At 35.1% G+C, this 24,948-nt stretch overlaps 1 protein-coding gene and 2 long non-coding RNA genes across 8 annotated transcripts in view; 1 reads left to right on the forward strand and 2 right to left on the reverse strand.

Moving 5' to 3' along the window:
- Nucleotides 1–24,948, reverse strand: part of LOC105832304 — a 591,095-nt gene that overhangs the window by 20,734 nt on the left and 545,413 nt on the right. Inside the window, exon 6 of one of the 6 annotated variants that reach the window (XM_036282912.1) lies at nt 3,248–3,374. The exons of the other annotated variants lie outside the window; for them this stretch is intronic. Coding sequence (XP_036138805.1) covers nt 3,374 — 1 coding nt within the window. The 3' untranslated portion in view covers nt 3,248–3,373. Of the gene's footprint in view, nt 1–3,247; nt 3,375–24,948 lie in introns of those variants that run through there. 6 annotated transcript variants of the gene reach the window in all.
- Nucleotides 131–2,852, reverse strand: LOC118644402. Its single transcript, XR_004962214.1, has 2 exons — nt 1,524–2,852; nt 131–1,347 (listed from the first exon to the last, which is right to left on the reverse strand). It is a non-coding gene; the product is annotated as an uncharacterized LOC118644402 (long non-coding RNA).
- On the forward strand, nt 16,585–18,780 carry LOC118644397. The gene is made up of 2 exons (XR_004962209.1): nt 16,585–17,296; nt 17,685–18,780. It is a non-coding gene; the product is annotated as an uncharacterized LOC118644397 (long non-coding RNA).

Raw genomic sequence — 24,948 nt, forward strand, 5'->3', positions numbered from 1 at the left:
GGGTCGCATATGGCCAGGTCGGTTCGGGAGTAGAGGGGCTATGTATGTGAACGGTTCGGGAACGCTCCGTGAAAAAAGCGCCTTGTATACCCCGTAATTGAGACGCAATAAAGTCTATTCTATTCTATAATTTTTTTTTACGCAATAATAATTTTCTAATTTTGGAAAGCACGGTGAGACGAAAACTGTTGCAGTAGCATTGAAAGGATTTCGTTAACTGATTCAACAATATTTTTATTTTGTTCTGCAGTTCTTCTTAATCTTGCATTAATCTGTATATTATAAATTATAATCATAATGGGTTTAAATTAAATTAAAAAAAAAATTATCATGGTCACGTAAATATCACACGCAATGTAATATATACAGAACAGAACAGTAGAAAAATTATCTTTTTAATTCGTCATTTCAGTATGATTATTATTATTTTATACTAAATAAAAATTTTTAATCTACTTATTTTTTTAACAATATATACTGCTTAGATTATATGTACTAAATTAGTATAAATTATTATTTATCTTTTAATTACATGATGCAATATTTTGCAAAGTGCATTTAAAGTTGTTAAGAATGTGCGTGCACACCATTTGGAAATAATCTTTTTAGACTAACAGAAAATAAGTTAATATAAAAATATATGGACATTTTGTGTATAATTATATATATTTATATATATTTTGTATAAAAAAATTTTTATTGGGTTTTTCTATAATTTATATTATTTTAATCTTCTTATTTTTTTAACAATATATACTGCTTAGATTATATATATTAAATTAGCATAAATTATTATTTATATCTTAACTACATGATGCAATATTTTGCAAAGTGCACTCAAAGCTGTTGAGAATGTGCATGCATACCATTTGGAAATAATATCTTTTTAGACTAACAGTTATGATGCACGAATAGCTAGATGAGATGCGCCTAGTTGTTACTGACCCCGAATGCGGTTTATTTCGTGTAGGAAGGCATTATTGACGCCTTCTGTACGCCTCTCTTTGTACTCCTGGTCGTTGAATCCCCGATCGTCTTCTGTTGTCATTTCTATGCCGACAGTCTCTCTTGAAATGCCTTTTCTTGCCACAGTGACAGCAGGTTAGGAACGCTACGTCGCGCCTTTGGTTTGATGTATTCCCCTTTTCAGTTTTACATTCTTGTCGAGAAGGCGGTTCTTTACGAATTTGACTGAGATGGTATTGCCTCTGGCTGCCATCGTCTCGATTGCCGTGATCACGCTATTGAATTCCGCTGGCATTGCCATCAGCAGCTGAATTATCTTTTCCTCCTCACTCACCGTGAGCCCGCTGGTTTCCATGCGTTCCACGCAGCTGTCAAATTTTACTATAAATGTTGAGAGATTATCTCGTATTTCGTGTTTCATCGATTGGAATTCGCGACACACATATAGTCTACCAAGCGCACTAGTTCTTTCGAGACAGTCTTTTAATATCTGTACGGCTTATTTTTTATCAGTCTCAAATATTGGTCGCTGACTGTCTGTATAATAATTGTCATACCTGTCCTGTCGTTTTTCTGGAATGTAGCGTATTCTGTCGTTCCTTGGACAAAATAGTTATCTTCCAGGACCTCGCTTATTTGTTTACTGGCAAGTAATGCCTTAACCACTTCGTTGGCAGGCGAAATTTCACGGTCCGTGCCCCTGTGAGCAAGAAAAAAAAGTAATCGCAATTCAAAGATACTTTATATCTGAAAGCTTTCGGGGTCGCTGATTACGAATCAGACATAGAATTTTAAAATTCAAAATGGTGGATTTAATATGGCGGACCAAAAATATTTTAATTTATTTGGATAAAATTCACAATACAGAGGTTTTTGAATTGCTAAATTTGGGTTTATTTTGGGTCCGCCATATTGAATTTTGGAGTTTTAACTTTGGATTCGTACTCAGCGATCCAAAAACCCCTAGATACCAGCTTTCATAACAATAAAAAAATTTTGATTATTTTGGGTTTGCCATTTTGGGTCCGCCATTTTGAATTTTGGAGTTTGGACCTTGGATTCATATTCAGTGACACAAAAAACTTTTGGATATCAATTTTCATGCAAATCGATCTAGCCAATTAAAAAATAAACGATGTATGCCATAAGGTGTCAATGCCCCCTGGGGCACACATATTTTCCGCGCCATATGGCGTCAATGCTGACGAAGTGGTTAATGCGTATGTACCAGCTCTCGAAATTTTTTGAGGTTAGCTTCTTTATTGGTATCTGCATCTTGAGCAATTCCTCTGGGCCCATAATCTGTGAGAATCTTAGCGGTTCGGCGCAGTGAGTATGGGTGCCATGACGCGCGCGCGTGTGTGTGTGTGTGTGATGTAGGCGCGTAGTGGTCATGTGCAATAAGAACTGAATTACTGCATATAGGATAGGTGTCATAACAACAAAAAAAGAAATTGAGGTTTTGTTATGATTCAAATGAGATATAATATGAGGAATAAAGTACTTCAAAAATAAAGAACTTCAGTAAATGTATTTGGTTGAATAAATAATGTGTGTAGAAATTTGTATATTCTCACAACTTCTTACCTATGAAGCACTGCACGTTCTGGTATAAATTTTAATTGTGATGATAAGGCACCCCAGATTTGTCTTCTAGAGTTAATAAAAAACATTTTTTTAGAGATTTCCTTCGTTGTTCTTTTTTTAAAGAAAAACAATTGAATCTCATCTTAAATTCTAATTTTTTATTATCCTATTTTATATTATCGCTCAAAATGCTGGTATTGAAACAATTGACAAAGAATTAATGACGGAATAATTTTAAACTTCGCGTGGTTTATTAAAAGAAAAAACTATATATGATAAAGTTGTTGCACATATTTTCTATAAATACCTAAACCAAGTTACTTTTCAAAATCAATTTTATAATATTTCTGGACTTAAAAAATTTGTTAATATTTAATTACATTATGTAAAATAATAAATTAAGAAAAATACGACAGGAAAAAATATAAAAAATATAATGTGAGACTTAAAAAATCAAATCTGTTTATAATTTAATAAAAACTACATAATTTTAATTAAGTAAAAAATTAAAAAATAATAAGGCTGGAATAAAGGCAGGATTTAATACACATGCGCGTGCATAGTTTCATTCGTAATTCATATATATATATATATATATATATATATATATATATATATATATAAACATATTACTGTTATTTATGAATTTTAATAGACTTATAAATAGATAATAAGAATCAAAAAAATAATATAATAAATTTTTTCTGCTTCAATGATTGTGAAAATTTATAAATACATAATGAGCTGTTCAATGTAGAGTCGGAGATTTTCTTCGATGATGTCATCTTTGCTTCTTGTTCAAGACAATATTCTGGTATAATCTGAAATTGTATAAATTATGAAACATTTTATATCATATATTTTTTAATATAAATAATTTACTTTGTTAAATAAAAAAAACTATGGTTAAGAAAAATGCTTATAGAGCTAACGCCAGGTGTTATTTCCTAATTGTACAATTTATTATTATAAGAACATTTCAAATAAACAGATTGTGGTACCTTAAAAATTAAAAATTGAAAATGAAACTGAAATGGGTTACTTACAATTATAATAAAAAAATTTTTAATGAGATTAAACCCATTTCCTTTGTAACCAAAGATCAAACAATGATGGACCCAATCAATACTAATAACAATTTACAAGACTACATAATTACTATAACACTTGATTAATTTAGAACACAAACAGATATAAATAAATAAAATTGGTTAGTAAATCTTTCTGGTACGTTAATTTCTGACGAGTTGTTATTGTAATTGAGAGACCGAGTTAATTTACCTATGACTGATACAAGAGGGACAACTTTCAAATATCAAAAAAATATTGACAAGTTTAGCGAAGAATTCCAAGCATGTTAGAAATGAGACAGTTCCAATTGTTAATAAACTGATCAAAAAGACGATCAATTGTAACAACAATGACAAAATTTTTTTTATGTATAAAATATACGAATAAATTCATAAATAAACATCCAGATGTACTAGTCACTAGGGCAGACAAGGGTAATATTACTGTTGCACTTAACAAAGTAGAATATATCATAAAATAGAAGATATGTTCTCTGACCAATACATCTATACTGTATGCAGCAAAGATCCAACTAGAAAATTAACCAACAATCTTTGTATTTTGTTGTCTAGAAACATAAAGAATAAATAGAAGACCGCACATATCGATATCTAATGACCACAGATGATATTATTCTTAGAGCCTATGGATTGTCAAAAATTCACAAACCAAATAATCCATACAGAATCATTGTCATCTGTCAATAGTCTACTTTATAATATTACAAAGCATTTAAACAAGATTATACATAACAACATTGAGATCCCTGAAGCAAATGTAAAAAGTAGTTTAGAATTAGTCAAAAAATTGAATGGTACATACATAAATGCGGATTTTATATTAGTATCAATGGACGTTGTGTCACTTTACAAATATTCTTATAAACGAAGTAGAAAAAAGCATTATGAAAAGATGTAATTTGATCTCACGTAACACGCAAATTTCTCTCAATAAATTTTTAATTGCAGTAAATTTAGTATTAAATTCTACATATTTCAAATTAAACAATATAATATATAAACAAATTTTTGACTGTGGCGACACAAACCGTTAGTCACCACACCAAGCGCCTAACAGCCGCGCAACCCGTCCGACGCTGTAAGAATTTCCAAAAACGCCTAACAGCCGCGCAACCCGTCTGACACAGTAAGAATTTCGACTGTAAGGAAAGTGAAGTGCGCGCGGACGCCACCAGAGGCCATCTTATCTCAGGAGTAAGATGACGACTTCTGGGCTTTATAAGGAGCACGGAAAGGCGAACGAATTACTCTTTGCGTACTCGCACTCGAGTCCTTTTTGCTGATACGAAGATATTGTCGTCTCTCGTATACAACACTAGCGAGCACGCTGGCTACCAAGGAGCAGCCGTGCGACCCCGCAATCGCTGTGATTCCACCACTACGAAGAACCAGACCGCCGAGGGTACTATTGGCCGCCGACGACCCACGGATTTGGCGCTATACTTCGCCCCGGTACCTGCTACCGGACTTGTTGGAGAGCCTGGCAAGGGAGATCACCACCAGAGGTACCCAGACGGAGGACACGACCTGGGAGAATCAAGCGACGCAGACCATCGCCCTACCAGCAACCAGGGACCACGGTACGCAACACGAAGGCAGCAGCACGGATCAGGCCAGGACGCCAACGAAAGGCAGTTAGTCCCGCGACAAGCCGACAGGATGCCTTCGTAGAAAGAAACACGCTGCCAAGCAGAAGGAAATACGATCTTCCAAGCGAAAGAGAGCCGCAGACGACCAGGTTCCTGAGATAACATCCACACTATCCCTGGACGAAAACAACAACGCCAGTGGAGTACGGGTGACAAAAGCTCAACCACCAATAGCTTGGAGACCGCGGGAGGCTTAAAGATCCAGCTACACAATCGGCCCTTGTCAGGGCCACCAAACAAATTACAAACATAAAGACTCTGTACAAAATATACATATAGAATAACCTATTTATTTAAGGAGAAACCAGCGTACTTCTCTTCACGCACCATATTCCTCTGCGTACAACTCAACTGCGAGCGAACAACACGCCCACAGCATGTATAATTTTCACACGCGTAAAAAACTGAATTCGCGGAAACGCCCGTCCCGACGCGGAAATGTCCGTCCCGATGGGTGGACAACTCGAGACTGACTGATAATGAATAAGTACGCCTTTCTTATGTGCGAGATGCTGCGTACGTAACGGAATCTTTCATCACCCGTAAGTTATTTAGACGTTAGATAAGATAGCGCCAACGCTTCGATCTATACGACTTGTAAATAAGGGATGCGGTCTAGCATTCTCTCGCGCGCTCTCACTCTCACTCACCGCATACATATTTTTTTGCACGTTTTTACTCACACCACGCTCATGATATTAATAAGGGAAAACGTAGGGAGGGGAAGTCATGAGAATAATCATACTCTTTGTTATTAGTGATAGACAAAATGTGTCGCCACAACAGATAAAATTTTGTAAATAGGAACGCTATGATTTTCTGTGTCGGCGCGGACTTATGAGGGGGAACAATGTGCATAGTCGCGGAAGAAGATACCTTTGAAACCTACTGAAGACAAAATAATACAAAAAATCTAAAAAGTGTATGATTCAAAATAAGAAACGTTTGTCGTGCCGACCCACGTTTCAACTGTTACGATTTGTAAAGGGATGCGATTCGTGGAAGGGATGCGATTCGCGGTTTAGTACCAATACCCGATAGTTGCTTGTGTGGCTCGTTGTGAAATTGTATAGTTAAAAACAAAAATGACGAATGCTTCGATTGAGACAAAAGGGATAAAAAATGAAATATACAAAGAGTAGATACGGGGAGGGGAAAGTCGTTGGAAAAAAGATGTTTGAAATTCTCTGCTATCAGCGATAGACGAAATGTATTGTCCAAACGGTTAAAATTTGTAAACAACAATGTTATAATTTTTTATCGGCTGCTAATTTATGAGACGCGTAGTCATGGGAGAAGATACTCTTGAAATCCATCGAAAACAAAATAATGTGAAAACTTGAGAAGTGGTATAGGATGGAGAAATAAAAGACGTTTGTTGCACCGACACCTCAATCGCTACGAGGGATGCGATTCGTGGTTTAGCACTAATATCCAGTTGTTCGCAGAACTAGAAGCTTGCTTTGAAATTATATAAATAAAAAACAAAATGGCGAATGCCAATGTTCTGGTTGAGATAAAGGCAGACAAAGGGTTATAGGAAGTATATAAATGATCAGGAAATGCACGATCGCACAGTCGCCGTGAAGTTTAAGATGCGAGCGAATCAGTGCGACGTGAAAAAATGACTTCCAATAAAGTAATGGTGGAACTTGTAGACATCATAGATAATGTCGAAGTGATAGACATTGCGAGAACAGCGAGGATTATATCGATGCCGTTGAGAAACATTTGACACCTGCGGAAGTGCGCGCCATAACCGTAAGATCGAAACACTGTGGTATATACTTTTATTACACCACGGGTGGCACATATTCGGTATGTGCCGAATGCATTATGCGAATAGCGGACACCGATTTTGGAATAATGTACGCTTTATTAAACATATTACTAATGAGTTCGGTAGGCTGGATGGAAAATATTGCTCAAATTGCAGACAGCCCATGTTTGTAATGATTCCCAGTAATTTGTGTCCGATTTGCACAGTGTAAAGACTTATTAATAATTGTTGAAAAAAACAGTATTTAAAAAAATGGCACATTTCGAGCAAGAAGAACACGAGCTGTTGGACCAAATTGACAGGGTCGCTACCTTGGGTGAGTGTTTTGAGTGGTTGCAACGGTGCGACGAGTGCATTGAACGACTTGAGGAACATAGCCGCGTCAAGCGTCCTCGACTCAACGTTGGACAAAGACAATCTTTGGTGGCGAGAATCGCGCGACTCGCAAGTGAAAAAACACGACTGCAAAGACGTTTCGTACACGTCGGTGGTAATTACGCGAGTGACAACGCGAACAGACTCGTGTGGCGAGAGATTGACACCGCGTTCGAGAATCGCGTTCTGACAGGTGCGGTTATCAATGCGAACTATATTGAACTGCGAAGGTTTTTAGAAGACGCTGGTGGTATAGTACTCGAGCGAGTGCGGGACGCTATCGAAAGACACAACTCTGTGAAAGTGAACACCGCGTTTAATGGTGTATTTGTAACGGGCGACAAACGTGCCAATAAAAGTATTACTACAAAAAACAGTGATCTCTTTAGAACATCAGACTTGGATGAGTGGTATGAGCGGTGCGTTATCGAGCCCACGTTAGCATCGCTCGAGGAATTTCAAGAACGCGATAATGAGTGGGCGCTGTTGCGTATACAGAATTTGATTGTAAATGTAAATAAATACAATTCTATGCGCGCAGGATGTCACGTTACATTACCGCGAGAAATAGTGACAAAGCATGCGGTTGTTAATGTGAAATCAATGGACAATGCATGCTTCGCATGGTCGGTGGTAGCCGTTTTATATCCTGCAGAAACCCATGATAGGGAGTCATCGTACCCCCATTATACAAACGTTTTGAATTTCAGTGACATTCAGTTTTCAATTGAGTTAAAAGACATTAAGAAATTCGAGAGGCTAAATTTTTTAATAAATAATTAAAGTGTGAGTGACACCATCGCCTCCTTTTTCTTCCTATCACCCTCCGTGAACCTACCGCATTCCTCATCACTCGCTTCGCGTCTCTATCGGGACGGATCCTGGCATTCTCTCCGTGCGATCGCGTTTACCCTACGCATGCACAAATATATAAATTAAAAATAAAAAAAATATCTTTATGTTTTTGCAGGTGTCTACATTACTTTAATTCAAAGGAAAAGTTAGATGCCCACAGCGTGGACTGTCAAAAGATGAACAACTGCGTTATCGAACTACCTGCTGAAGACGAGAAATGGTTGAGCTTCCGCAACATTAACAATAAGGACCGTGTGCCGTTTGTCGTCTACGCGGACTTGGAGTGTACATTGAAGAAGACGGAAAAGGAGGATATGGAAACATCGTACCAGCATCATCAAGTATTTAGTATAGCATATTACATACATTGTTCGTACGACGATGCGTTATCGGGGTATCGGTTTCGTCGCAATGAAGATTGTATCGGTTTGCTAAACAACTAGAAGAATTAGCGCATCGTGTAAAATTAACTTTATCTGCTAATGTCCCCATGGAAACTTTATCGAAAGAGCAATGGGAGGCATATCGTAGCGCGATGCGGTGTCATATTTGTGATAAGCCGTTTGCATCGGATGATACACGAGTGCGTGATCATTGTCACCTCACCGGTCGTTATCGCGGTCCCGCGCATTTGCTTTGTAACTTATGTTATCAAAATGTGTTGTACATATTGGTCATTTTCCATAAATTATCCGGATACGATTCGCACTTCATTATCAAAGAAATGGCTACAGCATTTAAGGGGAATATCGACGTACTTCCCATTACAAAAGAAAAATATATTTCTTTTACGAAGCATGTTATAGGTACTGCTCATAAATTAGACCCACACAATCACATAAAATTACGATTCATAGATTCATATAAATTTCTCAATTCCAGTCTTGAAAAATTGGCGTCATTTCTCGGTAAAGAGAAACTCAAAATTGTACGTTATAAATTTTCAAATTTATCTAACGAAGAATTTGATTTATTGACTCGTAAAGGCATATTCCGGTACGAGTACGTTGACTGCGTCGAGAAGTTGGAGGAAACGCGTTTACCATCTCGCGAATCGTTCTTTAGTTCGTTGACGGGTGATACCGTGTCCGAGAGCGATTACGTGCATGCCAAGAACGTATAGGATCGGTTCTCTATTCGAACGCTGGGCGAATACAGCAATCTGTATTTGAAAACGGATGTATTGTTGTTAGCCGACGTTTTTGAAAATTTTCGTAATAAATGTGTCGAAAGTTACGGTCTCGACCTCGCGCATTACTATACATTACCGGGATTCACGTGGGACGCAATGCTTAAATATACGCGTGTCAATTTCGAGTTGCTCATCGACATCGATATGGTAATGTTTATCGAGCGCGGTATACGCAGAGGTCTGAGTCGATGTTCCGGCAGATATGCGCAGGCTAACAACAAGTACATGCAGACGTATGACCAATCGAAACCATCGTCATACCTTATGTATTTCGACGTGAACAATTTATACGGATGGGCAATGTGTCAGCAATGCCCTATGGAGAATTTCGATGGGTCGAAGACGTTTCTAATTTTAATGTGAATGCGATCGCTGTTGATTCACCCACAGGGTACATTTTCGAAGTCGATCTGGAATATCCACAACATTTGCACGATCGACACACTGACCTACCGTTCTGTCCGACGCGCGATAAACCGCCCGGCAAGCGAGAATATAAACTTCTAGCGATCTTGCACGATAAGAAGCAGTACATCATTCACTATCGCAACTTGCAGCAATGCATGCGTCACGGTCTCTGCGTAACACAAATTTACCGTGTATTACAATTCGTTTAATCCGCATGGCTTTGCAATTATATAGAGCTAAACACACAATTTCGTACCCTGGCGAAAAACGATTTTGAGAAAAATTTGTACAAATTGATGAATAATGCCGTATTCGGGAAAACTATGGAAAATGTACGAAATCATATCGATGTAAAACTTTTGACAAAGTGGAAAGGACGGTATGGTGCGGAGGCAATGATCGCTAAACGAAGTTTTCACAGTCGTACTATTTTTTCAGAAAATTTAATTGCTGTCGAACTCCGAAAACTTAAGGTGAAATTCAACAAGCCGATTTATGTAGGTATGTGTATATTGGACATATCGAAAATTTGCTTGTAATTTCATTACGAGTACATGCTACCGCTGTACCATGACAAATCTAGAGTGATGTACACAAATACTGATAGTCTCGTGTACCACATTGAGTGCGACGACGTATATGAAAATATAAAACGCGATATCACAAGGTTCAACATGAGCGATTATCCGATTGACAATGCATACGGTATGCCTCTTGCGAATAAGAAAGTTCCTGGGCTAATGAAGGACGAGAACAACGGCGCGATAATGACTAAGTTCGTTGGACTCAGAGCGAAAATGTACGCGTTAAAGGTGAATGGAAAAAATGACACGAACGATATTCGACAACGAACGCGCACTTCTCATCGGATCTACGAGACTTTTCTTCTTATAAGAAATTATTAACCGTACGATTTACAGGCATATTACATTTATTTTTTATTCTGTCAAAAACGATCATATCACGAATGACAGCGATTTATCATATCAATATATAGTATACATCAACACTTAATAAGAGACCTGTCACAGATAGAGTTCTTATAAGAAGAGTTAGGACAATCCGTCGCCATATACAGCCAAATTTACGTTGATCACTCTGATTTTATCATCTTTAGATTGGTGACACATCGTGATGAAGATATGCAGCAATGCGCACTAAATTTTATTTTCTTTAAATTGTCAAATTTTACACTTCAAATCGTTTTTGTTTGAGACTAAAACAGTTTTATTAAAATTTCAGCATTTTTTTGCTCTGTTTTATCCGCAAGTAGTGAAAGCTGCTGACAGCCATCGCGCTCGTTATAGTTCGCCCATTTGATGCACCTAGTCGCACAGCGCTGTCACTAGCTCATCACGTGCGCTTCTTTCGTTTTCTCGCGTCGTGATAACTATGCAAAATATGTTCAAAAAGGGCATGTCAAAATCGATGCCCAAATAAGGCTCGAAATCAGTTCCCTTGGCGCCCCTCTTTCTCCTTCGCGATCGCGATTGTCTTAAGACGAATAAAAATAATCAGTCTCTCGCAGCGCAGCATCGACATTAGATCGTCCCGCAGATCGCTCCCGTCATCCGCCGATCTTAGCTGCGGCGATCTCACTTCCGTTTCATCCCTAGCATTCCTGTCGTGATAGTGCAATTAATTATTCCGCTACTGCCAAGTATTTCTTAAGTTCGCGTATCCGTGTGAATGTGTGAGTGCATTACATCAATGTGCGGGTGCCTGTATCTTTCCCGCGAACGTCCTTTGCCTCGTGCACAAGATCTCCGTTGGATCGCGCGCAAGATTTCCGGGTTCGCGAGAGCTTCGATCTAGAGGCTCTTCAAGATCTCCGCATCGACTATAGGCAGTGTAATATCAGGATATTTCAAGATTTCCGTAAAATTGTAAAGAGATACGGCTCGCCCCTTGCTTTGAACGTCCGCGGTAAATAAATCATTAAGTGTAAGTGACATCATCGCCTCCTCTTTTCTTCCTATCACCACCTACATCCCCCCCCCGTGAACCTACCGTATTCCTCACCACTCGCTTCGCGTCCCAATCGAGACGGATTCCGGCATTCTCCATGCGATCGCGTTTAATCTACGCACGCGCACTCACAAGGGCACCTTGCGAACCCGAAAATTCTGAGTTTAATGAAACTTGGCATAAATGTAGAGGGGGTGAATACATGAATTTAGAAATTAAAAGTTGGTACTTATAAACGGTTTAAAGAGTTGAAACCACCCTTCAAAAATTTTGAGTTTTTGCCTTTTCTCGATAAAGAAAGAGCTAGCTACTCTCGAATTCGGCATGTGTGCCTTCCGCATTGTCGCGTCGACGAAATAGAAAGATTCTCCACCCGTGTGTGTGAGCCACGACGGATCGACCCCTTGTGTGTGTGCGTGTGTCCTGGTCCTCTGGGTATGGGCTGCCTTCCCTTTTGAATTAGGCGATGGAAAAATCGGCGTCGGCTGGATTTGAACTCGGGATCCTTCGTTCCGATGGCTAGCACTCTCACCGCTACCCCACGACTGTTCCACTATATCTCGTAAACTAAATAAAATATTAAAAAATGTTTCATACAAAAGTTTTACAGTATAAATACCTCTATTTAACTATGTTATTTATTTAAAAAAAAATTTTTTTCAAAAACAAATTTTTTTTAAATTTTTTTTTGGAAAAAATAAATATGATAGTTGAATAGAGGTATTTATACCGTAAAACTTTTGTATGAAACATTTTTTAATATTTTGTTTAGTTTACGAGATATCGAGAAAATACAAAAATGTCTCAACTTTGAAGCGTGCTTTCACCCCTTCAAGCCGTTTTTTAACCAAAATAAAACATTTCTAAATTAATGTATTTACCCCCTCTACATTTATGCCAAGTTTCATTAAAATCAGAAAATTTTCTGTTTGGTCTTATAAACGGTTTGAAGGAGTGAAACTACCCTTCAAAGGTTGAGATATTTTTACCTTTTCTCGATATATCTCGTAAACTAAACAAAATATAAAAAAATGTTTTATACAAAAGTTTTACAGCATAAATACCTCCATTTAACTACGCTGTTTATTTTTCGAAAAAAAATTTTTTTTTAAATTAAGATAAATTTTCAATAAAATTGACTTTTATGTATATAGCATTTATAAAATAATTATACTATCTTATACTACGTTCTATTTATATCATTTATGTGTATATTATGTATGTTATATATTATCTACGTTATAATACTATACATTTATATTATCTGCATCCTTGTATGTATTAGTTTTATCTAACAGTTGCGCAATATTAGTAGTCACGTTGCTTTCACACAGTGTTCATTCTCTCTACGTCACATATTTCACATTCAAATTTTATATTCGTCATGTCACGGTATGTATCATATATGAAATCACGTATTAATAAAAGTTTGGTATCTTTATTAATGGTGTTACGCGTCATTTTCACATCAGTGTCAAGTCTAACGTGTGTTTGATCAGTACATCAGTATCACATCTAACATGTGCTTGATTTTTCTTGTTAGATTGTTTTTAATTCAGCGAAGCATAATGTTACACGTAAATGTTGCAAATGTTCTTAATATGTTAATTATTTTATTTCAAATTACACATATTCCACCAACGCCTATAAATGAAAGAGAAATGCAATTACGTGATGTGATAAAGGATATTATAACAAATGCAGTGAATGACTTGTCATTTGATGTACACACTCATTTTGCTTTAAAATTTCAAAATTATTTGGAAGTGGATTTACCTGACATAGAATATGTAACAGATAAAGTGGAAGAATTTTTAGAAAATGATAATGTTGATTATGAACCTGATAATGAATATAATTGTGAACCAGAAGACAAAATTTTAAATAGTAGCTATAAAAGGAAAGCTGTCGAATATTGGAGAAGTGATAAAAGGCCGACACTCTCTTTTAGGAGTGCAACGTCGCTTCAGAAAGGTGAAGTTCCTACCACAATTATCATTTTAAAAAAATTCTTCCTCATCATTTATTACATATTCTATGTCAGGTAAATCCACTTCCCAATAATTTTATAATTCTAAAGCAGTATCAGTGTGTACATCAAATGATAAGTCACATTCACTGTTATAATATCATTTGTTATAATATCCTCTATCACATCACGTAATTGTATTTCTGTTTCATTTATAGGTGGAATATGTATAATTTGAAATAAAATAATTAACATATTAAGAACATTCGCAACATTTACGTGTAACATTATGCTTCGCGTAATTAAAAAGAATCTAACAAAAAAATCAAGCACGCGTTAGATGTGATACTGATGTACTGATCAAGCACACGTTAGACTTGATACAGATGTAAAAATGACGCGTAACATCATTAATAAAGATATCAAACTTTAATACATGATTTCCATTTTATATTTGATATATGTATACCGTGATATGACGAATATAAAACTTGAATGTGAAATATGTGACGTAGATAGAATGAACTGTGTGAAAGCAACGTGACTACTCTAATATTGCGCAACTGTTAGATGAAAACTAATACATATAGGGATGCAGATAATATAAATGTATAGTATTATAACGTAGATAATATATAACATACATAATATACACATAGATGATATAATTAAAACGTTGTATAAGATAGTATAATTATTTTATAAATGCTTTATACATAAAAGTCAATCTTATTAAAAATTTATTTTAATTAAAAAAAATTTTTTTTTGAAAAATGAACAGCGTAGTTAAATGAAGGTATTTAGGCTGTAAAACTTTTGTGTAAAACATTTTTTTTATTTTGTTTAGTTTACGAGATATAGCGAGAAAAGGTAAAAATATCTCAACCTGTAAAGGGTAATTTTACTCCTTTAAACCGTTTATAAGCCCAAACGAAAAATTTTCTAATTTTAATGAAACTTGGCATAAATGTAGAGGGAGTAAATATATTAATTCAGAAATGTTTTATTTTGGTTTAAAAACGGTTTGAAGGGGTGAAACCACACTTCAAAGTTGAGACATTTTTGCATTTTCTCGATATATCTCGTAAACTAAACAAAATATAAAAAAATGTTTCATACAAAAGTTTTACGGCATAAATACCTCTATTTAACTATGCTATTTATTTTTTTCAAAAAAATTTTTTTTCAAAAAAAAATTTGTTTTTGAAAAAATAAATAGCATAGTTAGATAGAGGTATTTATACTGTAAAACTTTTGTATAAAACATTTTTTAATACTTTGTTTAGTTTACGAGATATATCGAGAAAAGACAAAAACTCAAAATTTTTGAAGGGTGGTTTGAACCCTTTAAACCGTTTATAAGCACCAACTTTTAATTTCTAAATTCATGTATTTACCCCTTCTACATTTATGCCAAGTTTCATTAAAATCAGAATTTTCGGGTTCGCGAGGTTTCCTTGTCAGTTTTAAAGTAAAAATATTATTTTAAATTTTTGTATTGAGTTAATTTCATATTATTAATGTCAATATATGTAAATCTTTTAAATTGACAACTTAACAAGTCACAAATTTAACTACTATATATAATGAAATAAAATCCATATATTTACATATATTTATTGTATTGTATGATATTAAAATCATTGCACTTTATCTATTATGTCTCATGTAGTAATTTTTTTTTGCGATTGCTAAGAATATTTATTAATTTATCGATATCTTAAGATTCTTTTTTTACTTTGCATAATGTTGAAAATTTATGTAATGTCCAGTTGTTTTATTTCATATTAAGTACCCAAAGAGTAAATTTTTCTTCGTCTTTTAATGTAAAATAGCACATTTTAAAAAGCTTTGAGGATAAATTGAAATATTTTTGAGCTACACACTTTGGCATTATAACTTTTATTATGTAATTTTGTTTAAATCGTTTAGAATTCGGTTAAGAATTGTAAATTAAACAATTTATCGTAAGTTAAACCATTAATATATTTATCAATATTATGATTTATTAATCAATAAATCATTTATTTACTTAAATATACATATATAACATTGTTAGATATATACAAAATATAGTGCTAAATCTGTGTAGAGGTTGTATAGAACTTTTTTCTTATTTATTATTTCTTTTTATAAATATTATTTTTAAAATTCGCGGTTGCTTGGCTGTTACATATGGCGGATAAAGGCAACCAATCAAAAATCGTCACCACATTGTCCTAACTCTTCTTATAGGAACTCTAGTCACAGATAAATATTAGTGCCCTCTAGTGTTGATTTTATGTACTGGACAAAGAATAAAAAGTGACGACGACGTATCTTAAATGAAAAATTTGAAATTCGGTCTTTGCGTGACAATATTTCCACTCATAGAGCATTCCAGATAGCAATGCGTGATGATCAGATTTCATCATAATATGATCTTCTGATGTTGATGGAAATGTGATATACATCTTGTAATCATATTATGATGATACATATCATGAGTACAAATTAACATTCATATGAGGACAAGTGTGAGAACATATACTGATGACACTTGTAAACTCATGATGATCACATACTGAGTGCAATAATTAATTATCATGTATTATAAGTTTTGTATATTCAGTATTTCGTCATTATTATATATTACTGAGCTCAAGCGCCTGATCTTTTATTTTGCATAATATGAAAAGTTTTCATGTTAAAAAAATAGAAAAAGAAAATAAAACATTGTTAAATACAGGAAAAAAAATGTAATAAATGTAATAAAATTTTAATGTGTAATTAATAATATTAAATAAAATATTAATAAAATTAATAATATTAATAAAATTAAATAAAATATTAATAAAATTAAATAAAATATTTAACTTCGACTTCAGATATCTTGTATAGCTGTTATCTGCGCGCGCAGCGGCTACTACATCGATAATTGGTCGGCAAGCGACATTTATGACAAAGCTGACGCTCATTGGATATCGCGCGTTGAACGTGACGCTTGCCGCGCTAGTGTGCCGAGGCACGCTGTTTCATCACTCGAATCGTTCACCACCGTCCACCGCCGTCATTGCGTGTAATTGCTTAGTTTTTTTGTGTAATCGTCGATATGTTCGATCGTTCTCATGCCAGCGTGTGTTCCGTCCATCTTATAACGCGGGCACGCGGCTTCGCCGCCGACAGTTCGATCGTCCTCGTGCCGGCTCGCGCTCCGTTCATCGTATAACGCGATCGGGCACGCCGCTTCGCCACCGTTATTGCGTGCAATCGTCGATAGTTCGATCGTCCTCGTGCCGGCGTGTGCTCCATCCATTTTATAACGCGGGCACGCGGCTTCGCCGCCGACATTTTGTGCAATCGTGGTCGATAATTCGATCGTCCTCGTGCTCCATTCTTGTTATACATCAGATTTGCTGCCATGCAGCATCAATTATACAGTCGTTCGGTTACACAAAACTTTATATGAAAGTACAGGTATTTTCTTTAAAATCTGCTTATAAATATGTATAAATTCCTATATCCATACTTATTTTATATATATATATATATATATATATATATATATATATATATATTAAATATAAAATCAAAACTTTAGCCTTGTTTATTTTGTCTGTTCTGGGTCTACTCGGAGCAAACCCAAGCAGACTAATGCACTCTAATAGGTTGATTCCAATGACGCCAACCTATTAGAGTGCATTAATCTGCTTGGGTTTACTCCGAGTAGACCCAGAACAAACAAAACAAACGATACTTTTAATTATATAATTTATATACAAGTATAATGTGTGATTATATTTAGAATCTCTTAATTTTTCTTAAATTTGCTTATTTTTAATGCAGATTTATTTTTATTTTACAGCTTGCCCTAGGAAGTAAATTATTTGTATTCTGTCCCATTCATAAAATAGAGATGCAGAAGGTAACATTTGTTGAGTGGAGTAACTTATATATTACAAAGAATCGAATTGAAAAGTCGATTTTATACAGCGAGTTATATATATGTTTATTGATGTAATACTGCAAATGTAAAAAAAAAATACTGAGTTACACAAAACTTTATACGTAAGTAGTTATTTTCTTTAAAATTTGCTATGTATAATGTATACATTCTTATATCCATACTTATATATATATCACATATAAAATCATGACTTTAATTACATAACTTATATACATGCGTGATTATATTTTAAATTTCTTAATTTTTCTTGAATTTGCTTATTTTTAATGCAGATTTATTTTTATTTTACAGCTTGCCCTAGGAAGTAAATGATTTGTATTCTGTCCCATTCATAAAATAGAGTTGCAGAAGGTAACATTTGTTGAGTGGAGTAACTTATATATTACAAAGAATCGAATTGAAAAGTCGATTTCATACAGCGAGTTATATATATGTTTATTGATGTAATACTGCAAATGTAAAAAAAAAATACTGAGCTACACAAAACTTTATACGTAAGTAGTTATTTTCTTTAAAATTTGCTATGTATAATGTATACATTCTTATATCCATACTTATATGTATATATATCACATATAAAATCAAGACTTTAATTACATAACTTATATACATGCGTGATTATATTTTAAGTTTCTTAATTTTTCTTAAATTTGCTTATTTTTAATGCAGATTTATTTTTATTTTACAGCTTGCCCTAGGAAGTAAATGATTTATATGACGATAACGGCATCTGCTGTGAATTTGCCAAAGCTGTTATATATATTACAAGAACTTTACTCTATTATATGTGTATAGCACTATTCTTTAGATAGATATACGCTTGTAAACTGACCGTTAGATGTAATCACACATTACCGCAACATTTTCTGTTTTACACATCCTATATAATATATTTCAAGCCGTTGTAGTGGTATAATTCCATTTTTTGTGAAGTTGGAGTTAACCACTTGTTTAGAATCACACAGGAATATTCTGTTTATTTAAACAAATGGAGGAAAAAAATTGAAAATGTACTATTCAAATAACATATTCATATATTGCATATTTAAATGGCATATTTAATAATTTTGTAATTTTATAGAAAAATTTTTTAATAAAATTACATGTGCAATGTTATAAAAATTATAACTAATTTTATAGAAGAATTTTTTAATAAGATTACATGCAATGTTATAAAAATTATAACTAATTTTATGTTATTAATGTATGCAAAACTATATAATAAATGAATTTCTTTTATAATAAAATTTATTAAATTTTATATCCAAACCTAAAAATTAGCCTAATCTAACAACAGGTACATAATTATCATAAAATGAACTCATAGATCGCAATAAATGCAAACATATATTGCTGTCATATTATAAACGTCATATAACATATAATATGCAATATTAGTTTGAACATCATGTATGTACTCATTTATGTAGTTTTTTGCAAAATTTTAAAGATAGCCCAGATAGCACAGGACGTCCTCAGGATCATCCTGAATATGTCCCGGGATGTCCTGGGATCTTGTCAGGATATAATAGTTGTATTATTGTAAATATTTTATGTATAAATTTGACTTCTAAAGTAAGTTTAGAATGTTAAATTCTGTAATAGTATTAATATAAATTGAAATTTTACTCATGTCTTGAGGACATCCTTGGGATGTCCTGAGGATATATGTATTCTAGCTGAAAACGTTATTCTTAAAATATTGTATAAAGAGTTTCATTAGCTACAAAATGTCTGAAGATAAACTTAAATATAATGACTGTATAAATACCAGACATTTTAGATAGCACAGAATGTTCTAAGAATGATATCCTGAAAGTCTTCAGGACATCCTAAGACAGTCCTCAGGACATTCTAAAACAATCCTCAGGACATCCCAAGACAGTCCTTAGGACGTCCTAAGAGAGTCCTCAGGACATCCTACGAAAGTCCTCAGGACTTTCCCAAAATAGTATTCAGGACATCCTGGACGTATAATAATTTTTGAAAAAAAAACGTAAATTAATATAGCAAGTGAGAAATCTTTGAATATCGTATGTATTTCTAGAATGTATTGCAAAATCAAATGTGTAAAAATGTTGACTTTAAAGTCAGATTGAATGTCTACACTTATTGAAACAATATGGCATATTAACAATACTAAAAAATTATAAAAGATGACATTAAATAATTTTTTAATTTTATTTTATACAAACGGCGCAAAAACAGTTTTTTAATAAGTTATTCCACATGCTATTTCGCGCGCATATGTAAAAATGACTTTAAAAAACTGTAAAACTTTATATTTATTTATAAAAATATAAGTTAACTATATATGTTTCATCCTTCTGACAACATCTATTGTAATGATCTATAACAAATATGTTGGCATAAACAAGAAGTACTCATGGATCATCACGAAGCGTTAGGATGCGTATGGTCTTCGAAGTCAAGCATCGTCGGCGATGGTTGATACTTGGATGGGTGACCGTTTTCTCGGGTACAGAGATTAAACATGCTTTAACAGGTACAACTGTCGCTAAAACATGTTACAGTCTTCTTCCTCTTACAAAATTATCGTAGAAATAATTAGAACTTTTAATTTTTTGTTAAAGTTTTTTTTCAATTCTCAAAAACTGTTAAAAATACTTAGAAATATTTAAAAAATTTTCTAAATTAATCGGAATTTTTTATTTTTTAAATTTTTCTGAGAAACATTTCAAAAAATTTCTTATAAGTTTCTTATAAAAAATCAATACATTTATCAAAAATCCTAAAAAAAAAAATCTAAAAAATCTGATAAAAAGTGGTCATTGTTTGCTATTCCTGAGGATGTCCTGAGGAAATCCTATGGTATCCTCAGGACGTCCGATGGACTGTCCTCAGGATGTCCGATAGACTGTCCTCAGGATGTCCTGAGGACTAAAAAGTGGCGCTCGTTTGCTATTCCTCAGGATGTCCTGAGGACGTCCCGGGATAAAATCAGGACGTCTTCAGGATATCCACGAAGTCCGTCCTGGACGTCCTGAGGACGTCCGTGTGCTATCTGGGATCATAACATGTCTGCGATCTGAGCAGCATATGAGCCCACATCTGTGTCTATATTTGTCATCAGGTTTGTAAGAGATATGAGTACAATATGATCTCAGAATGCATATATTTTGCTATCTGGGATGTAGAATAAAAATAAAAACAGTTTTCTTATACAAATATCAAACCCAAACTTTCGATTGCGTCTAGTTAGAGCTCGATCAGTTCAGTCGTATTGAGTTCAGAGTATTGAGATCTGATAATCTCAGTTGCTCGCAAGTCGCGTACTCGTGTATAATAATGGGGTGGTCTCGCGCTATGCGTTCACTTGGCGCGAGACACTACCGTGTATCATGATTTATAGGAAAGGTAAACTTCATACAAAACATACGGAAAAACATTAGTAATTGTATTCATTACAGCTCGTAAAAAAATATACACTTTTTTTATAGACTAATTTTCGCATTTTAATCAATAATTTAACAAATTGTAAAAATACATATGCTTAAATAAAATATGCTTGAACTTTTTTTTAACAGATTTGATGATGCTTTTCTTCCCATTTGCGCTGCAAATCTTATAAATTTCAATACGTTTTCCGGGAGGTTTCTTGCGCTCTTTCACAAAAAAATCCTATTATTTCTTCTGCGCAAAATAAACATTTTTTGCTGAAATTGTGGTGGCAATGATGAATTGCCTTCTGGGCCAGGAATTACTTCACGCGGTCTTTTGAAGAAGAAAGAAATGCATTAGTGTTTTTCTCGTTGGTGTACAGCTTTCTACATTTTTTATGCTTTCTCATATTTTTTAATCCGACGATAAGAGCTGCCTTCCCGTCCTATCTTTTTTTACTACTATTGTAACAGCCGTGTTTCCCTGCGCGGGCAGGTTTGTCGGGAACTAGGGCAGGGAAGGCCGTAGAAACAGCGAAAGCGTACGTTCTATGATAATTAAGTATATTTTACGACAAAAGGTATCTGTACATCTATTTACAACTATTTACAATGTTTCGCGACGCGATATCGTTTTGGCGGCGGTGCGCGCGTGCTCGGGCGTCAGCTGTGCGGTCGAGCGAGCTGACGAGACGCGGTAGCGGCGGGGCCTCGAGGTGAGCGCGTGATCGTCTCGGGCCGTTCTGTAGTGTGTGGCGCGCGTGATCGCGTTTCTCCGAAAACGGGTCGGGTTTTGGCGAATCGGTCACGGTATCCCGAGAAGACTCGGGCGAGGCGGAGAACACTCTACCCCGTTTGCTTTATACCGTGTAAGGAGAGGATGGAACCGGCGGCCAAGAACCCTTGGCGAAGGCGGAGAACACTCCACCCTCGGCTTGCTGGTTCGGAGTCTAGGAAGTGTTTCCTTTACGAACGTAGCCGAGAACTCTCGGCTAAGGCGGAGCACGCTCTACCCTAGTCTACGTTCGTTCTTCTCGTGGTGTCTTGGCGGATCGGGGAAAGCTCGGGCACCGGGTAAACGAGAAGTGACTCTTCCTCCGTCGAGGCGGCCTTTTATACCGCTGTCGGTGGAGGCTCGTGGACCCTCGGGGGTCTTCGGACTTCTCCGTCCTCCATCTCTCGCTGAGCCAGATGCTGGCGGGAGGCGCGAGGTCATCGAGACGGTCGTTGTCTCGGTCGCCTAATCTTAAGGTTTTATCGCGGGCTGATGCCCGTATCACGGTCCGGCGGGTGGTCGGCCAGACCGGCCGCGGTCGTTGGTCGCCGGATAGGTGCGATTTGTTACACTATTAACTAAAGAACTGATTCCTGTTTCTTTTACGTCATCAATAGCTTTACTTTGTAAGTTTTTACCACAAATAAAATAAACATTTTCATGGAAATTTTCCATGCTTAATCTACCAATAAGAATAATGCTGTTCGTGTAACGATTTCTAATGTTTTCTTCCATGGACAACAAAGACCTGAGTGAGTCTAAAATGTGTACCCTCAAGAGGAGAGAAGTGAAAAAAAAGGTCCACCTACTTTTTTATTGTTGCGCACCACACACGTAGAGGACTGGGCCTATACACAGTGGCAAAGCAATCATCGGAGCCACATGGTATTGAGAATGTAACGTATATGTGGCGGCTGTGATCATTGACAAGGCTATGACCGTCGACAATTGACAGCCGCACATGTATTCTGAATTTAGAAAACAAATAGAGGAAATTCTTCCTGCCGACAGACGTCGCATTATGAATTAACTCGCAATTAAGATGACTAATCAGACAATATATAAGAAGGGACGAATCGACGTCTCTTCGCTCAATGAGCAAATGTAGTACTTGCTCCAACTAGAGCGAAGATCTGTCAGATGTTAGAGCAAGAGAGATCTACAGAATACTTCCCTTGGAAGCTGATCCCGATTGATTTCCCTGAACCAAGATTCTTCATCGACTCAGACTCACCAGGAGGCCGCCACACAAACGGCTCTTCCTGAACAACCTGCAGCGAAGAAAACTCGCCTGGAGACACCTCCACTAAAGGAACCACCAGAATCTTCAACAGAAGAGGAACCTCAAGAGAAATACGGTCCGATATTAGTCACCTTAACGAACCTCATATCTCCTATAGGGAGAGAAGATTGTAACACACTTTTTCCTCAGCGCCGAAAGGCGCGCTAAAACAATCAAAAATAATTGTAGTAAAATAAATATTGAAGACGAAGTCTACCTTGACTAATTTTTGGCGAGGAGGTTTTCCTCAGTATATATCTGACTTGAATATTTTTCGTGATAGGTAGAAGGTTGCAAATTCGACATCATGTGTGAATGTATTTTTAATTTGTTTCCATGGATTTACAACACTTTTACACTAATTTTATAACACAAAATTAGTCAGTGATAACTTGCAATAATTTGCGTAACTAGTAGAAGGTTGCAAATTTATATTCGGATGGGAGAAGGCATTTGAAGCACTCTCTAAAATTTGCAAAACTTTTGCAATTTTTTCACGCTTGCAAAAAATGCAAAATAATAATTGTTGCTCATTTTTCAAAGTTGCAAACCTTGTCCGAGATTGCAAACTTACCAGCTTGTGACGAAAAATAATCTCAACGTTTGCAACTAATTTGCAAAACTTTTGCATTTTTTTCGTAATATGATGATCAAATGAACAATTGTTCCACCATTAATTAAAAAACAATATGTTGCATGCAACACAGAAGCTTGCAAATTGGTACAACTGTTAGAGGCAGTTGTAAAAGTTATTCTATCAGTATGCAGCATTTTTGCAATTTTTTCTTTTAAGTTATAAATAAAAACGTTATTTTACAATAAATTTCAATGTTGTGTGCCTCGAAATAGGTTGCAAATCTAACACATTGTGGAAAATATAACTATAGACATTGCTTTCAGTTTGCAGAATTTTTGCAATTTTTTTCGTAGTTATAATAAATTAACGCCTTTTTTGCAATGTTTAGCATGTTTCGGACCTCAGGGATGATTGCAAAATAAGATTTATTGTTATTTCAACTCACCCAAAATTCCATCAAAGTTTGAAAACTTGTAATTAAAATTAAATTTTCGATTTTTAGTGTCTTTATTGACTGGTCTAACAAGGGAACGGACAGAACTGTCCCTCACCGATTTTAATGAGCTTAGGATATGTTGTAGAACATAAAAAAATATTAGACCCATATTTTTTTATCTGCGTATCTCGACGTTTAGGGGTTGAAACCACCCCTCGAAAATAACGCATTTTTTTGTTTTTTGCGAATATCTTTGAAAATATAAGGTTTATGAAAAAATGTTCTATACGAAAGTTTTATGGCATTTTATACTCTTTACAATTGTATATTTATATTTTTAAAAAATTTTAAACTTTTTAATTTATCCCACCCCCACCTTTTTTTTAACATTTTAAAAATTTTGTAAGGACAAAAATTAAAGAGCATTAAAAACCGAATCCACCCATATATAATAACATATGGGTTCCATTATTCTCAATTATTGGCAAAACGAGATAGTAATCTCGCGCTATAGGTGCCGCGCTAGAAGTAGTGTTGCGTTATTTCTTTAGTCGCGTCACACTCAATAACTGCCTCTTTTGCATATATTTTTATATTAAAACATAAAAATGGATTAATTTTAATTATATAATACGCAACGTATTACACGATATAAAATATAAATGCATATATGTAACAAATGTAGCATATA

The sequence above is a fragment of the Monomorium pharaonis genome, chromosome 2 (assembly GCF_013373865.1).
Source record: "Monomorium pharaonis isolate MP-MQ-018 chromosome 2, ASM1337386v2, whole genome shotgun sequence".
Lineage (NCBI taxonomy): Eukaryota > Metazoa > Arthropoda > Insecta > Hymenoptera > Formicidae > Monomorium > Monomorium pharaonis.